At 42.6% G+C, this 19,120-nt stretch overlaps 1 protein-coding gene across 1 annotated transcript in view; it reads left to right on the top strand.

The window, feature by feature from the left end:
* BMPR1A (bone morphogenetic protein receptor type 1A) overlaps positions 1-19,120 on the top strand; it is a 64,756-nt gene that overhangs the window by 32,459 nt on the left and 13,177 nt on the right. Inside the window, exons 4-6 of the mRNA XM_067552519.1 lie at positions 543-642; positions 3,284-3,383; positions 8,089-8,233. Of these exons, the coding sequence (XP_067408620.1) occupies positions 543-642; positions 3,284-3,383; positions 8,089-8,233 (345 nt within the window). The remainder of the gene's footprint in view (positions 1-542; positions 643-3,283; positions 3,384-8,088; positions 8,234-19,120) is intronic.

Raw genomic sequence — 19,120 nt, 5'->3', positions numbered from 1 at the left:
CCTCTGATGTCATAGTGGCCCAACTAAATGTTAACTGAGCTGGTGATCTCTCCGTGTCTGTATCCTATATAATCACAAAAATCAGATAAAATAATCATTAATAATTTAACTAAATTACTACTTAATTTCTTAAATGTAGGCCATGCACAAGATTTCAGCTAGACTTTCAAACCTTCTGTATAGGTAAAAATTATTATTTCATTACTAACATCATTTAGGACAAAGAACATTGACATAGGTACTAAATGTATTAAAAACCCATTTTAAGATAAATTTTAACTTACACAATGAAATAATGGATTTACTTCCTAATAATCAGAAATTAATTCTGTAGTCAGACTGTATGCCATAAATTTGGGGATGGATACACTCTATATTTTTATATATGTAACCAACAGGCTGAATCCCTGTTTTATGTACAAAACAGAACTCAGCCTTAGCTATGTAATCTTCATAGTACTGTACATCTATACTATCTGAAATCCATTCTCATTTGGCCTTTTCAAAACTTTTGGGTTATTTATTCTGTTCTCCTTTTATAGGATTCACCAAAAGCGCAGCTTCGTCGGACAATTGAATGCTGTCGAACTGACTTCTGCAATCGGGATCTACAGCCCACCCTACCCCCACTTGGTAGTACAGGTAAGCTGCTGTTTTTATCAGTTTATACAGACTAACATTGAATGGATTTTATTCCTCTGACCAATTAATGTAATATTAGGAGAAAGTGTAGAACTTGCTTCTGTTTCTTTCCTAACTACCTCTTTTGGTCTGAAGGTCTGTGCTAAATCATATACTTACCAGCTCTCTCTCCCTTGACCTGGCCTTTTACAAAGCATTTTCATTTTTCAAACTTCTCCATTTCAAATGTTCCTCTGCCCAGTAATCATTGTTTTAATTTTAACAACTTCTGCATTACAGAATAGGAATATTCCATTTTCTTTCACTCATACCTATTCCAGAATTTTCAGAGCATCTGCTGCCTACAGTACCTTTTGCTGCCTCCTCATTCCTGCCTGCCTTACTCTGACTCTGTGGTCATTATCTCTTTTGTGCCACACTTCACTTACTTCATGCATCGTTTTATCCTATCATCAGTCTGCAGCCTATTTTTCTCCATAATTTCTGCTGCTACTGTTGCTGTGCTGATCATCTCTGAAAGGAGTCTCATGACCTTGCCCAACTGCCTCTACTGTAAATTTCTACCTCCTGCTCTGCTCATAACTGAACTGTTATATCTTTATTCATTTCTTCAATTCCAGAAACTCTTTTCCATCTTAGACTCTTTGCTCAAACTCTTCAGTCTTTCACTGCCCTAGGTATTTCTAAATTTTTAAAGCCATAATTGACAGGATTAATCAAAAACTCTCCTACTCCAGTAATCACTTTGTCTTTGGATTATGTATACAACTGTGTCTAGCTCCAAGTTCTCTCAGCTTTTGTCCACCTCAGGAACCCCAGTTTTTACTTACATAAATATTTAATAACTATCCTAGACTTTGTATAATAGTGCCTTGATGCAAAGAGCCTCAGTTGTGGCTTGAGCTCCTCATTGCCATTTCACAGATAGTTCTGTACCCTAGCGGGCTGTCATGTGTTTTTTGTTTTGTTGCAGGGTTTTTTGTTTTGTTTTTTTAGAATTTGGCATAGTTTCCCCTCCATTCCAAAAGTACCCAGCTTCAGTCCTTGCTGCCATATGATTAATAGTGACACTGGGACTTCAGGAACTGAAGTGTGCCTAAACCCTTCTGTAGTAAGCATTTCTGACCCATTTTCCCCCTGGAATTTTCCCCGTCATGAGGGAGAAAGGTATATCATCTAGTCAGTGAAATAGCTTGTTGGTAAATGGAACAGCAATTATTTATTGGTTTATCCATTTTTATAAAAGCACTTATCTGTACTAAAGAGACAAAACAGGAATTATATATGTTCATAAAGTCAACAAGACAATGATCATAGATGGACCATAGAGTCCTTTAAAATGTATCACATTCCTCCCTCCCCTTCCTCTCCAATTTTATTTAATCACCTTACTGCCATTTGAGATAGCTTGGGAAAACAGGTGAGTCGTAGAGTGCCCTGAAGGTCATATGATCTGTTAAGTTTTTGAACTCTCATATATAGCCTTAGACATTAGCTCCTGTTTATATTTTCTATTTTAGTGAATTTAGAGTTCGGAAAGGTGCTGGATTAGACAGTTCTGGAAAGTGTGTTCTTCTGTTTATACACAGAACAAATGTAACATCAGTAGCAACTGTGGAAGTTTTCCCCCCACTGTTCTGTCAGTGGAACTGAAAGGGAACTATACGGATGTTACTGTAGTTCAGTTCCACTAGTAAGACAGCCTTCAAGGATTGTGTTGGGTGCTCTTGAGGTATAGGCATGGTACTAGTAGGAGCTGTTCTGAGGCTACCAAACTGTGTTACGTAGACCACCCAATTGCCATCAGGTGGGAACATTTGATAGCTATCAACCTGGACTAGATTTAAATAAATAACCTAGAAGTAAAAGTCACTATATCCTATTATCAATTTTCAGCTAGTCTCATAGGAGAAACTGGGTATATTGGCATGGTTATGGAATTATCCCTCATTGTTTATAAAAAGTGCTACAAGAACTTCAAATTCTATTTCTGCAGCCACTGAAGATAGATAGAAAGTACTTCAGTCTCATGTCTCCTCTGAAATGCGGCTACTCTAACAGTACGTTAAATCCTTTACAGCAAGTTCAGAGGTGCTAAGGGAGAGTAATTTACCTAATGCATGGAATGTTGGACAGTCAGATGTCCAGAGCTGTTGATACAAGAATATGTGAGGTTTCGTGTCAGGTTTTGCATTATCATGAGAGTTCTTTGAAGCTGGGGTATATATTGCTTTTAGGTATCTGTTGGAAGCAAAAGCCTTAAGGAGCATTGGAGTGAGTTATCAGCATTGTAGGCAATATTAAGATGGCGAGGAATTTTATATACGGTATGTATGTATAAAAACGTGTGCCATATCAACAGTATTGTCAGTGTTGCTACAAAAAGTAAAAGCTTGTTAATTGCAGTTTTTTACCCCTAGTGCTCATTTTGGCAGGATCCATGACATTGCTGAATGTAGCTGAAGCTCAAAATGAAAAATAATATTTCATGGGGAAGAGGCTGTTCAAAATGGACAACTACAAAATACATAATCTATGGAAAAGTCACTGATAAATAGAATATTTTATTTACACTAGAATATAATTACTGGGAACTTTTTAGGAGTTGTAACTGAATTGTAACTTTTATTTTTTTAAACAGATGGACTTTTTGATGGCAGTGTTCGTTGGATGGCAGTGCTGATTTCTATGGCAGTCTGCATCATCGTTATGATCATCTTATTTAGCTGCTTTTGTTACAAGTAAGGAGAAATACTTTCTTCTGCATTAATATTTTTCCCTACATGATGATACACAAAATGACTTATTCTAGAGATGTGTTTAATTAGAGAGAGAGAGATTTTTAAAATGGATCCAAGAGGAAACCAACTGTACATCTATATGGATGGTAGTTCGTAGTGTTCTTAGGTAAAAATGTGGACAATAACATGTTGTATGGGATTTCATAAAATATGATGTCTTATTCCAGCACAGTGTGAAAACTATACATATTTTCAGAAGAATGGATGATTTTGTCACTATAGAATTCCGTAAACGAGGATATGTTAACACTTCTGCCTAGTTGGATATTCAGCCACTCCTGTTTTTATTTTTGTGCTGCTTCTGAGTTTTATCTTGTGCATTATTCTTTCTTAGGAACATACTAAAGAGTCAAACAGTAATGCAAACCACAGGAATAAAATATTCTACAGTTTTTCTGCTTTCTTTAAGTAGGAGCTATATTTTTTGTATTTTTATTGTCACAGAGATACATTGTTGACTCTAATATTCTTTAACCCTAAATCATAAATTTAATCAAATTTCCTAGAAACTTAACAAAGCTCTGATAGTGGAAACATTCTAGTATTTATATCTCATACCTACGATATATTTATATGGTGCAGGAATTCTGGGGGAAGGTTTTGTTAATATTTTCATGATATTTGGTTATTAGTGTTTCTGTCAAAATTAAACCTGGACAGGAGTATTAAATCCTATTGATAGTAAAGAATAGGTATGAGTTTTGGTAAAATAGCCACAACCAGAAGAAAACATGTTTTACATTTATAGTATTCTTTGTCACCTGGAGTCTCAAAGCACTTCACAGACTTAGTAAATTATGTTTTCTACAAAATTCCATGCAAAATGTGATCTATAAATGTGTATATATATTGAAAGAAGCAGGGCTCAGTTAGAAGTCCTGCACCATTCAGTGCTCAAAATTGTGCAGGATTGGTTTTTCTGCTGTTTTCTGGCAAACAGTGCAGCATGATGGAACATGATTTGTGAAGTTGATTATATGATATTTGAAGGCATATATGATGCATCTATTGAATGATGCAGTGCTCGTACCAGCAGTAAAAAGCAGTTAGATTGGCTGGGTGTACTGCGTGTGAAGCTGCATTTTACCTGTGCATTTACCAGTTTTTGTAAGTTTCTGGGTTTTTTTCCCTGCAACACAAACATTTTAAAGGTGTTGTAAGGGAGGTGGGAAATATGTGAGGAGATCTTAACTGAGCGTTTTCTGACACTTAACTTTGGGGTTTGCAGTCCTATGTTTTGGAAGCATGTAGTGAATGGAAAGTACTGTTAAGGGGCAGCAACCTTAACTGTATCTTTAAAAAGTTGCTTGTACATGAATTTTCAAGATTACACCCTCCCTGTTTTCTTTAGAAGATTTGCTCAGGATGTGCTCCAGCACCACAATGGTGGATGTAACCTTGGAACCTGAATAGACATGAATAGGAATTAGAGCTCATAATGCTTCCTCTCTGCCGTTGGCCTAGAAATTATCTTGGGGATAAAGTGGGGATTTTAATAATACTGCGGTAGGACTGTGTCAGGATCCCTAGGATGCAACCTGAACTGGGTACTGCTGTGCCCCCTTAACTCTCCCACCTGAGCTCTCTGTCACAATGCTTTGCTAGTGAGAAGCAGCAATTCCCTCTCGGCGCTGTTGTCACCTAGGACAACAGTATGTGGAGCCCCACATCCAGCTAGATTGCATGAATGCTCCTTAAGCCACTCAACTCCCAGCCTTGCACTCAGAACCACACCATCTTGCCCTGGTCAGAAGCCTGACCAGTGTAAGTTTATTACCTAGTCTGTTCTTCCCTCAGTGTGGAGAGGACACACTCTAGCCTTTGTAACCTGAGCTGAGATTTTCCAAGGACTTCATCCAAAACAAACAGTTTTAGGTAAAATATAAAACAGATTTATTAACTACAGAAAGAGATTTTAAGTGATTATTAGTGATAGGCACAAAAGGCCAGAGATGGTTAACAAAGAAAATAAAAGATAAATGCATAATCTAAATCCTAAACCTCATTACACTAGACAGTATTTATATGGAGCAGTTACCTCACCCCACTGGATGTCACAGTTCTTAATACACAGGCTTTCCCTCAAGCCTAGGACCAGTCTCCTCAGTTGAAGTCTTTGACTTTCCAGCATAATTGTTGCTTTGAGTGTAGGTGGAGGAGGAGAAGGGCAAAAGCATGATGCCACTAACCTCTGTTTTATATCTTTAGTCCATGTGCCTGGAAGACAGTAACCCAGACATGTCTTGGGGGGCTTTGCTGAGTCACAGGGTTGAGCAATCCCCATTATGTGGTGCTTGCACAACTGCCATTGAATTGTAAATTCCTTGATTACAACTCTCCTGCTAGCTAATGATTGCTTAACACCCTCCTGGTAGAAGAGACTCTCAAAACATATTTCATTAACTACCATACAACAAAATCTCATAACTTGATACACACTAACGACACACACATTTTGGCGGAACAGTGGTTTCAGCAGATGATGACCTTTCTTAAGACATCTGGGTCATTGTAGGCTGGTGGCTCCAAGGAAGGCCACAGTGCCTTGGTCAAGGGGAATAAGCTTTGCAGATTGCAAGTTTTTAGCCCTGGCCACCGGCAGGGGAGGCTTCCCTAACAGTCTGTAGCCCCCTGACGCTCACATAGGGCAGGGCTGGTAAGGAGTCTATAGCCCCGGTCTTCCAACAGGCGGGCTGTTGAGCAGCCTGGTGCCCCTGGCCCTCAGACAAAGCAGGGCAGGCTAAGGAGTCTGTAGCTTCCGGCCTTCCAAGAGGCAGGGCTAGCAAGCAGTCTGGTGCCCCTGGCTCTCAGGCAGGGCGGGGCAGGCAAGCCGTTTACAGCCCCTCCCCCCCCAGCCCACAAGCCGGGCAGGGCTGGTGAGCCAGTCAGTAGCCCCCAGCCCTCCAGCGGGCGGGGCAAGTGAAATAGTCTAGAGCCCCTGGCCTTGCAGGCATATGGGGCTAGTAAAGCTCGGTATCCTCGGGTGGTGCAAACCACTTTGCCACTGAGTCAGCGGGGATCCAGCTGTAACACGCTGACTGGTTTAGCCACAGAGTCAGCCACTGTCTAGTCGGCTGTCCCTGGGCACCTGCAGCAGTTGTCTCCCTCCAGGTCGCTGGGGTAGACGGCAAACAGGAGCCCCACGAGTCCCCCACCATCGACCAGTGGCAGGTCCAGAAACTCCTCAGGGTTGTCAGTGGAGGGAAGCTCCTCCAGGTCCCAGGGGGTCCTTCGATACCCCAGGCTCAGGCCGCTCCAGTGGGTCCCTGACATCGGGCAGCTCCTCCAGGGCAGGACCAGCCTCAGGATTTTTCCCACTCAGAGGTCTCGGGATGGCTCTTCCCAGCTAGTAGGGCTCGGTGGCCCACTCCAGTCAGTCGGGCCCAGCGGCCTGAGCGGGCCTTGGAGGCTCCGGTCGATAGGGCGGTTGCTCCAAACAGCCATGGGGCCTGAGTAAGGTCCAGACTGCAGCCTCTGGGAAGACACGTCTGCCTCCGGCAGCAGCTTTCCCCTGACAGAGCTGTGGGGCCGGCCTTTTAAGCTTCCCCTTCCTGTCCTGGCTCCGCCCCTCTGCTCCCAGGGTGCTCAGCCTGCAGGGCCTTGTGCTGCCTAGCAGCGGCATCACCACCCTTCCTCAGGCTCAGGCTTTGAGGAAGGCCACAGCGCCTTGCTACAGTCATACTTTGTATGAAAATATCACAAGCATGTATGAATAATTAATATAGGGGCTACAGGATGCTGCTTTGAGGTACAATGTGTCACAGGGACCAAATGGAATCTGGGTGCAAGTAGCTTCACTCCGTTTCTCTGTTGTTTTGCCCAGTTGGAAATTAGTGAAATAGACAAAATCTTAAATGCTTAGGACACTTTTCTTTCAATCTGAATTCCAGGAGTGGAATCAGCAGAGAGCAGAACAGAACAAGAACAGACTGTAATATTCAGATTCAACATGTGTGCTTCCAGGAACAATATTTATTGTGTACCCAGCTGGAGTTGAGTTCATTAGCCAAGTGGTCATAATTGAAGGCATTGACACAGCAGAGGAGTTTATATAAAAAATCATGGTTTCATTATAATTATGTACAAAATATGCCTCTGTTTTCCTGTTTGTGCTTTTTATTATATTTGTTAGAAAGAAAAAAAGAAAAATAAGAGAAAATTATAGGTATTTTTAAACTATTATTACAAAACAGCCATTTGCAGCTCTCAGCTCTGACATCAGTGACCAAAAGATATCTCAACTATTACCCAGATAAACTGAGTTCACTTGTATTCTGTAATCTTATTGGCAAAAATACTACAAAAGTTGATAGAAAATCCTAATTTGCTCTGGTTGAAGTTATTATAGCCCCAATGGAAATGTTGACTTTAGCGTAGCAATTACTGACTGGTACAATCTTGAATTAGAAATCTTGAAAACGTTATATGACCACTTATTATACATTTGTATGTCTACATAAGTCTCAAGTGTCTTTTGTACAAAAATTTAAATGTTCTTCAATCTATCATCTGAAAGTGAACATGCAATAAATATTGCTTATTTTTTAAAAATATGTATATTTAGCTTTTTTCCCTAGGTCAAGATGTTTAATAAACTGTAAAATTATGTTTATAAGTATAACGTAGTTTTTTTTTTCTTTTGCAGACATTACTGTAAATGGGTGGCAAAGAGACGTTGTTATAATCGTGATCTGGAACAAGATGAAGCATTTATTCCAGTCGGGGAGTCATTAAAGGATCTTATTGACCAGTCACAGAGTTCTGGCAGTGGATCAGGACTACCTTTATTGGTAAGCCAAACTTTTTTTTTTTAAAACTGTTCTCCTTAATGCCAAAATAGTAAAACTACTTATAAACATATTTTTATTATTGAAGTATATTAAAAATCTACATTAGCACAGTTAAGAAACACACACACACACACAAATGTATGTTTTAACCACCGTACACTGCTACCTATTAGAATTATAATACATGACTAGGATAAAGAGAATAAATCTGAGTACGTTTCAATTTTTCAGTCTTATGTGGAGTAATGAAGAATATACAGCTAAGAAACTTTTTTTTTTTGTTTTTAAACAAGTTGTCTTATACAGATAAGACATGTTTATCTCTCTCGCAACCCAAGAAATTTCCACAACTGCATTGTACTCTGTTAGCTAAATCTGTGGTTTTATAAATTAATCTTTCAGAAGTTACATCTTTGACTAATTCAGTATACCAGTTCTCCATCCTCCCTTTTTTCTGAAATGCCTGAAATCTTTCTGTTATCCATATCTTTCTGTTGATACATCTTTGTAAATCCATGTGTCATCACTACAGTGACTGTATATGCATTTCACTCAACTTTACCTCTGAAGACCTTGGTCTTTGCTTTTTACCCATTCTCTATCGCAGACATCCCAGTTTTCCAGCATGTGCAGAAAGCTCCTGTCTGCTTTCAGCCATATACGGAGACACATACCATCACCCCATTCACAAATCTTACTAACTTCTCTTTTATTTTAGGATCCAATTCTAGAATTGCCCTCAGGTTTTTTTAAAAGTCTCCATGGTCAAACAGTGAACTTCATAGATCTTTTCTTCCTATAAGTATGTGGCAGTGTGGTTCTCAGTGTAGGTATGCATGTGCCCCATGCATGTGAGATTAGATTTTTGTTTTTTAATAGCCATGTTCATTCAGGCTGCACATGCTGCATGTACCTCCTCATATTCCCCTGCAAGGGTATAGAGGGCAAAGATGCTGCAACCCTCCCTCATTTCCCTCTTGCCATCCATGGCAGCAAGACAGAACCCTATCAAGTGTTCAGTCCGCATTTTTTAATGATCTTCAAACTCATCTTCCTGACTACTTGTATGAAGAAATCTATCTTCACCCTCATCTTCATTTAATTTTTTAATTTGGATGTTCCTAAAAAGTATAACAAACCCACACCTTCTATTGTACAGAGGGGTGAGATAACTTACGCCAACCACCATGGCAGGCTCTGAACCCTCATGGTTTAAATCCTGCCCTACCTGTGATGGACTCATTGCCTTGGTTGATGAACATAGCAGCTTCCTTTCGTGTCTCAGAGAGTCCCATCACTGAAAAGTTTTTAGTGTGCATGACCTTCTCAAGAACACACTGCTGAAACAACACCTTCTCAAGCAATTAATGAGCATCATCTCAGATCCAGACAAGACATCCTTCTCCAAAGGAGGCATCCTCAGCATATGCCCACCAGAGGAAACTCCACAACTCGGTGACCAGCCGCAAAAGAAAAAAAAATAACACTGTGATAATGGACCTGTTGCCCCAACTTTGGAACCTTTGGCACCAGCTGATGCTACCAGAACCAATAGCTGTTTTGGCTAAAATACCAGTATGTTTGGCACCACTGCCTCTGGCACTGATAATGTCACGCCAACAGAAGGCGAAACCATAAGGCAAGTCAAGTGGAGATCAAACACTGAGAAGTATCACCCAGGGAGATATGACAAGACATCACTCCTCCACAGATAGCATGTCCAAGTCTTCTGCTGAGGGAGTAGCACAAAGTAAGCTGGTATCTGCACCAATTTCAGGACTAACACCTGCCCTTACTGAGCAGTCAGGATCCTCTCTGGGGACCTCAGTTGTGCCCACATAGCACTGGGGTTGAGACATTACCCCATGGCACCCTCATTTGAAGAATATTTCTTTCCTTGCCCATCGCCCAATTTCTCCTCAATGTTGAGCAGCAATGCCTTTTCTCTACCTCCTGAGAGCAATCCTAGAGCTCCTAACAGAGATCCGTCTCACAGGGCGAAATACCACAAAAGAGATACGAGTGGCATTGGGCTAACCAGCTGCAAGTGGGCCAGTACTCTTATTCCATGCCATTTTAGCCTTACTGGCCCTAATGGGACTGCCTTTTCAGCATCCTCACTCCCTAGGAGGTTCAGGAAGAGGAGATTTGGGTTCTCTGGTGGCATCACTGCCCAAACCACAGGCACCAGAGCCTGATCCCAGTACCCAAGAGCTGTGAGCTGTGCAATAACCACATGCTAAGTCTCCTCCAAAAGAGTAGTCATCTTCACCTGATGAGGTAGTCACACCAGCCCTGTCTCAGCAGTTGATGACTTTAAAGCTTTTCAGCATCTCCGACTTCCTTTGGTAGAGTCTCTGGATATTAAAATGACAGTCATGCAAGAAATCCTGTCAACTCTTTGACATTTTGACTGCATCAGATCTGGCACTCCCTATAAATATGGGCATGCTATAGCCAGCCAAGGGTGTCTGGCAAACCCCGAGTACCATCCAGGCAAAACAGGTGAACTGTGGGACTATGAAGTGCCTGTAAAAATTCAAATACTTTTACTTCCATCCAAACCCAGAATCATTTGTAGTTGATTCAGGAAAAGTCAAAATCAACAGAAGGCAGGCAGAACGCTAACTCCATTGTAACTCCAGCTGGCAAACTACCAGACTTTCACCAGATATAATTTCCTGATGTGGGAAAGGGTTGGTTCCCTTCCTAGTGAAAGTACTGCGGGACTCCAGGGAGTATATAGACCTCAAATAAGGCCAAATGTTTGCCAGTGCAGCCCATAGGTAGTCTGGGATGCCTCAGATTCAAGATGGATGTTACCGTTTGCCTCTGTTGTTCCATTTCTTCATGCTTAAGTCTGGTTTGTGGCTCTCAGATTGCAAGATGTGTACCTCCATATATCAATACACCCAGCTCCCAGGAAGTACTCTAGATTCACAATGGAACCAAATCATTACCTTTACAAGTTATTGCTATTCAGGCTCTCCACAGCATTGGCCCACCTGAGAATGCAAGACTTTCATGTCTCTCCTTACCCTTATCCCTGGCTGATCGTTCAGACACAGATCACGGCAGGAGTCAGTGAACATAAAACTGCTTGATAGACATTACCTGTTGCCCCTCCACGTCTGTGTAAGAATCTGCAAGACTAGAACCTGGCACCAAGGGGTTTCAGGCCGCCAACTCTTCCACATCGCCACTGGAAGTTCAGGCTGGGTTTCCGCTGGGAAATCCTGTGAAACTAGCCACTGTAGGAAGTACTGTCCAGTGGGCGCTGAGTGGCTGCTCCCCAAAGTCCACTAATTGGCCAGTGCTGTTATATAAACCAGGAAGCCATCAAAGGGAGCTGTCTGAGTAATAACACAAATAGCCTGCTTGCTTCCCCTCAGACCTTTCCTTGCTGTGAACCCCAGAATCTGGCTCCTGACCGTGGCTCAATCCTGACTCCACTACTCATTTCCTGACCACAGGTTGGTAACTGACATGTGCACACAGGCCGCCCATGGCCCTGACAGTTTTCTGAGACCACTTTTGCCCCCATTCAACCCTACTGAAGATAAGAAGAATGGGCCACCCTTTGACCAGTGGATTCCTGAGGATCCACGACCTTCAGGACCAAGTCACCTATCTGCAGGTGGAGAACCTTGCACTACAGACCCAACCGAGGCATTTTGTAACCGAGGCACAGACCTTACCTGAGCAGTTAGCACAGTCACTAAGGCCAGGAGAAGCAGCTTGCTGCCAAATCATAGACATCATGCAAGCAGCTATACTACATGCGTGAGCAGACCTCTCACTGCTGGAACAGGCCTCTTCAGTGCCACTGCCTGATCAGTTAGATGGAAACCATCAGAAATTCCGGGGTTCCTGAACCAATGCAGGCTGCTCTTTTTGCTCCTTTTCCGAATGTACCCCACAGACTAGATAGCAGTCAGCATTCTCACTGGCGACGTACTTGATTGGGCTTCCCCTGGGTTGGAGCAGAACAGCACAGTACTGTCCCACTGGGATGTCTTCCTGCAAGCCTTTTTGACCATCGTTGATATCCCACTTTACGTCTGCTCTATAGATACCGCCCTCCAGAAGCTTTGTCGGGGTAGGGGCTGGCCATCGCCAGTTGCTTCCGACAGCTTTCAGCTGATGTTGAATGGAATGAGGCAGCCCAACTACACCAGTTCCCATGGTGAGGGGAGTCAGTGAGGTGGTAAAAAATGAGCTAGCCCATGTTGAAAACCCCACCCACATAGAGGCCTTTATTGATCTCACCCTGTGCATCTGCTCTTGGCTGCGCAAGTGGAAGGAGGAAAGAAGGGCCGCTTGATGCCCCCATATCTGTCTGCTGTGCCAGAGCCTGTAGAACTGAATTCTGAACCCATACAGTTGACCTGGGTCACCAGTGCCTGACCTTGGAGGAGAAAGAACATTAATGGCAGTTGAATCTGCTTTTACTGTGAGGTGCCATACCCTTGCCTCTTGTCCATCTTTGGAAATGAACCAGCCCAGGCCCAGTAGGGGGATACAGCTTGGGCATCACCATATTACTATGCTCTGGAACCATCCCCAAATAGAACCTGGGAACAATGGGATCTCCCCACGTTTCCAGTTGCCACCAGATTGAGGGGCTTGGGATTGGGTGAGGCAGATTTCCCTGCTACTGATACTGATAGACTTTGGGCATGCTGCAAAGTTTATAGACGTTAAGGCACCCCAAACACTCCAGGTCCCTTTCCAGCCAAAATCTACACCAGACCTGGTGGAGATGATTTATGGGTTGCTTCTATAATCAGGATCAGTGATCCAAGAGACTGTCCCCCTACAGGCCGTAACAGAGTAACACTGGGAAATAATATGTTTAGATGTGATCTGCTCTCCATTCTTTCCATTAAGTCTTGACATGTCTTTGTTGGGGCAGCATGAGCTGTGTATCTCCTGGTGAGAGAGGAACATTAGCTTCCCCTCCCTATACTGCCAGAAAGCTTGCCTGCAAACAATCAACCAACCCTAGCACACCCAGACCCAGCTCACCCATTTATAGTGGAAGCAGATGCGTCCAGCCCTCGGGATGGGTACTCTCACAGCTCTGCACCTGTGTGCATGTTACTCCCAAAATCTTACTCCCACAGAAGTGAACTATGAAATACTGGACAAAGAGCTGCTCACAATCAAAACTGCTTTTGAAGAATGGCATTACCATCTTGAGAGTGCTTGACACCCAATACAGGTTTTTACTGACCATAAGAACTTTGAGAACTTCCTCAAGATCTGAGCTTTGAACCAGTGGCAGTTGAGATGAGTTTTGTTGTTCTTTCAGTTCAAGCTTATAATCACCTACCACTTAGGAAACTGAAATGGGAAAAACGAGAGTTCTGTAGCACTTTAAAGACTAACAAATTTAATTTCTGCAGGCATAAGCTTTCGTGGGCTCCAGCCCACTTCCTCAGATGCAAGTGATAGAGATATACAGGAGGCAACTGTATATCTCTATCACTTGCATCTGAGGAAGTGGGCTGGAGCCCACGAAAGCTTATGCCTGAAGAAATTAAATTTGTTAGTCTTTAAAGTGCTACAGAACTCTTGTTGTTTTTGCTGTATGCAGACTAACACAACTACCCCTCTGGAACTCTTGAAATGGGAAAGCTCTATTACAAAAAGGGAGTACTATCGGGAAAACAAGAAACCTACCTCCGAACCCCCTACCTCCTCAAGCCTAATAACTGTGTCAGTACTGCAATTCAGCAAGACCTCTTTCACCTCAAAAGGGTGAACCACTCATCTAAGGAACGCAGTCTATACCATTAGGGACTAAGATTTACAGCTCCATGTGAGATGTGATAACATACTTGGACTAGTGCAGATGTGTCCCCTGCGGGTCACCCCAACTAGAAGCACTATGACCGTACCTTGATTATCCGTTGGTGGGTCATTTTGGCCACCTTAAGACCTTCACAGTTGCCTATTTTTTCTGGTGGTCCCATGTGTGGGCCAAATCCAAGCTTTGATGGACTCCTGCGAGTGCTGTATATGTACCAAGATGCTCTGAACTAGACCCTTTGGCACTGTGTCCCCATGAAGTCTTGTGGAACTCTAATGTCCGATGGCCACACAGTAATCTTAATGGTAATGGACAATTTGAATAAACTGGTCCACTTCGTCCCCTGCAATCACCTGCCCTCTGCCAAGACCACTGCCCAACTCCTGCATACTGTGGTTCAACTTCATGGACTTCCAGACCATATAGTTTCAGACTGAGGTCCACAATTTACCTTTTCCCTTGGGTATGAAGTGTTCTGATTACTGGATGTCTGTGTGTCCATCTCCACTGCATATCACCCCCAAATAGATAGAAAAACTAAAAGGGTGAGCCAAGTACTGTAACAATATTTGAGATGTTTTGTGAACTATCTCCAGGATATCTGGTCTGTTCTCCTGCTATAGGCAGTTTACATATAACAACACCAACCGTAGCTTTACATGTTAAAACCCCTTCTTCACGAATTACGGATTTCACCCTCATTTTTACCCAGTGGTACTAGCAATCTCCCCGAATCCAGTCACTGCTGTCTTGGTCCAACAGAGCCATCTCATCCAGGAGGAGCTCAGGAACAACTTGGAAGAGGTGAAAAAGGCTTACAAGAGGCATGCAGAAAATTGACAACAGGAAACTCTGGTATACACAGTAGGCTAGAAGGTATAGCTCACCGTTAAAGCATCTCCAGACCAATCGATCCTTCTAGAAACTGGACCACCAACTGTGCCAGCAAATCAACCTAGTTAGCTGTAAACTGCAATTTCCCGAGTCCCTCAAAATACACCCAGTTTTTCATGTTTCCCTTCTGAAGCCCTATACTGAAAACCCTTGGCTGACCAAACCACACCCTCTCCTCTATCAGTTGAAATCCAGGGTCCTGAGAAGTAGGAAGTGCATGCCTTTCTCAGTTGTCAATGGCTGCGTAGCCACCTGTACTGTCTCATGGACTGGGAAGCCTACAGCTACAAAGAGTGCACCTGGGAATCTGCTTCCCATGTCCATGTCTTTGTCCTGGTGAGAGTGTTCCATAAAATTCAACCCTGACAAGCCTGGACCAGCACTCGGGGGATGGGGGGACCTGAAGATGGAGGTGGTGTAAGAATCTGTGGAACTAGAACTTAAAACCAGGGTGGTTCCAGGCCGCCAACAATTCCTCATTGTCACTGGAATCTCAGGTTGGGTTTCAGCTGAAGGATCCTTTCAAGCTAGATACTTCAGGAAATCCCGACTAGTGCGGACTGAGTGGCAGCCCCCGAAGCTAACTGATTGGCCCAATGCCAGTATATAAACCAGGAAGTCATCACAGGGAACTGTCTGAGCAACAGTGCAGACCACCTGCTTGCTTCCACTCCAGACCCTTGCCTGGCTGTGAACCACAGACTCTGTCTCCTGACCCTGGCTGGACCCCAACTCTGCTGCTTGCCTCCCTGTCTGTAACTTGGCACCTGACCCTGACTTCATGGCATCCTGACCAGCCTGGACCCTGACTCCACTGCTTGTCTCATGACTGCAATTTAGTAGCAGACCCATGCACACAGGCCATCCACATCCTGACCCCGATACTCTGGCACAAGTTGGTCTATTTTTCAGGAAGATCCCAGTATCACATCATGTCACTGCAGAACTGAGTTGGTGGCTGGATCCCACAAATGCATAGGAAAGGGTAGATACCCTTCTCTTTGTTCCCCAAAACAAAAGCACTTTTTATAGATGTCGGGAAGAGGATTGTGAGCTCATCTGGACCACCTACAAATTCAAGGATCTTGGTTCCCAGAAAGACATGGGGTTACATGTGAATGGCTCGTAGCCAGCCGTCAGACTGGCATATGTAACATTCCTGCCTGTTCTCTGAACCTAGGTGTTGCAAATCATCACAGACAACATGATAGCTGTGTGCTGTGTAAACCACAGGGCACCCACTGCTCAATCATCTGTCTAGAGGCCATCAAATTATGGACTTGGTGCTATCAGAATGGGCTTACTCTGTTGATCTTCCATCTCCCAGGAGCCTGCAACAGCTCAGCAGACTTCCCTGAGCAGGCAATCAGTGAACAATCACAAATAGTCCTTGCTTAGGTTTATCATAGGACTGATATTTCATTGTTGGAGTACACTTATTTGGCACCACGGATAACACCAAGTATCAGAACTACTCCTCCAGAGGAGGCCTGAGTCCAAGATTATCTGATGACTTCCTCCTGCAGTAAAACTAAGGCCTACTCTTTACCTTTCCACCTATTTCCCTGATTCCCAGGGTAAATTATAAGATCAAAGGAGACAAAGCCATTATCATTCTTGACACGTCATACTGGCCCATAAAGCTGCTGCAGATGCCCATTCAGCCACCGAACCAACTCTCATATCATCTGGATCCCATCTCTGTGCAGCATGACCAAATACTTTACCCAGACCTAGAGTTACTGCACCTTGTGGCATTGACTGTTGGTGGATTAAGTACCACAGATAGAAACTGTGCCCTACAGGTCCTGAAGTAGAGCAGGAAAACATCTACCAGAAGTATGTACATATCTAAATGGAAGAGATTCTTGATATGGTTGACCAAGTGCTATCTAGACTTGGTCCAGGCTTCAGGAAAAAGATCCTCACCTATATTAAACACTCAAAACAGGTTGTCCTGTTATTCAGCTCTGTTAAGGTTCATCTCACAGCAATCTCAGCTTGCCACCTGCCTCTACAGTTGCGCTTGGTCTTTTCTCACTCTGTGGTATCAAAGTTGCTCAAAGGGCAATTACATGTTTACCCACCTGTCAAGGAACTTACTCCTGCCTGGGTCCTGAATTTGGTCCTGTGGTTCACAGAGCCTCTATTCAAGCCTCTTCATGCATATTCCTTCGGCTACCTCGCTCTAAAGGCCTTCCTGGTGGTTGTTGCCTCAGTCAGAAGAGTGAGCGAGCTTCAAGCTGTCATGGCTGAAGCCACCTATGTGACATTTCATGGGGACATGGTGGCGCTCAAACCTCACTCAAAGTTCATTCCTAAAGTGGTCTCAGATTTTCATCTAAATGAGTCAATCTACCTGTCTTCCCAAAACTATGGGAGAAAAGAAATTACACATGCTAACAGTTTCCAGGACTGTTTTATTATGTGCACAGAACCACCATTCAGGCTTTCACCCTGTCTTATCTATAGCCAGGTGACCTAATGGTCAAAGCCATCTCTTCACAACAAGCAACTATATCAGGTGCCAAGTTTGGGAAAGTAGTACTACAATTACTGTTCAGCTGATGCATCTGGAACACTTCATTCCCACCAGCTAGAGGGAATACTCCTTGCCAGTCACCTACAGTGAGATCCATACTGACACATACTTTAAGAAAGAATGGTTATTTACCTTACGGTAACTGTGTGGTTCTTCAATATGTGATCAATATGGATCCGATAATTCCATTCCTGCTTTTCGGAGTCCTCTACTTCCATGGACTCCAATTGCAAGGGAATTGGTCACGGTCACTCCAGCCTTTATTCCCTTGCATTGGGAGTACAAGGAGGCACAAAACACATGTGCAACCCTGATGAATGCTGTTATTAAAATATAATATCCAATCTCACATGCATGGGGTGCATGCACACTTACAGTGGGATCCCAGCTGATTGATGTCTTGAAGAACCACAGTTACTGTAAGGAAAGTTATTCTTCTTTCTCCTTTTATCTAGTATTATTCTCCTTTCTGTTACTGCTACACAGTCACAGGCCATAGGTTGGTGCAAGAGCTGTTGTCTTTGTATTTTTTCAGACTCATCAGTTATCCATTTCATTTATTATCTCATCTGAAAACACATCTTTCTTCCTTTGCCTATGTGTATACCTCTTAAATTCTGAACTATGCTATTTATCTGTGTAGATATTTAATTCCATAAACTTTTTTGAGCTGCAATTAGTATGAAAGACACTATACAAACATGCACATGCAAATGTAAAAGAGTCAGTCTTCCTCTTACATATAATGAACCAGAACTAGAGAGCGTGAGAAGAGGGATTCTTTCATGCCTATATATTCATTAAACCAATTGAGGCCAGTGAAATATAAAGAAGTGTTCTGTCCTCCAGCAGGCCTTCAGATAAAGTATCTAAGACTTGGATAATACCATTCCAGCTGTAAAATTTTTCTCTTCAGTTTTATTCATGATGCTCAATAAAATAGGCTGGCATACTGTATACTGGTCATGAACAACTGTAATAACTGCAGAAACATGTTGATTCAGCGATTGTATTGAGACATGCATTTTAGTTGAATTATTATAATAGTTCAGCAAAAAAGCTTCGCCAGTGACACAGGTGGCTATAATCATATATAAATTAGAAATATTCAGTTCAGTCTAATTTAAACACAAATCAAATGTATTTTAGCCAATGGTTTTACTTTATCCTTCATTTATTGTATGATGTTATGATTAACATGTCATGTCATATATAATCATGGTATGCTAATTAAAGTTAAATTGTAGGATTATAGAAGTACAAGATAGATCAGTATTTAGAAGTGATAATTATGTATTAGGTATCTAAGTAAGGGAAACTGAAATGCAAGGCCTATAAGCTGAGGCCTGAAAGATTTTAGTTTAGCTGTTTTAGGCCTTAGAGATAAGAAATGCTGACCTAAGTAAGTAACCAAAGAATAACCCGATGCCGTAAGATTATGGGAGAAGATGTATCAAGGGGTAAATTGTGAAAATTTGCCTGGAAGATTAATTCTAAATCATAAACATTCTTTAGAGGCACATTTGTCTCTAACATTTGCCTTAACCTCAGGATACAGGTTGTACGTTAATGCTAATGAGACTAAAAGGAATTTATACACAACCTATAAGAAACGGGGTACCTCAAGTTACTTGGG

Source organism: Emydura macquarii, unplaced genomic scaffold (genome assembly GCF_026122565.2).
Source record: "Emydura macquarii macquarii isolate MOO-44397 ecotype Brisbane River unplaced genomic scaffold, CSIRO-AGI_Emac_v2 contig_1390, whole genome shotgun sequence".
NCBI lineage: Eukaryota > Metazoa > Chordata > Testudines > Chelidae > Emydura > Emydura macquarii.
The sequence above is the reverse complement of the archived record's forward strand: the minus strand, read 5'-3'. Positions and strand labels throughout refer to the sequence as shown.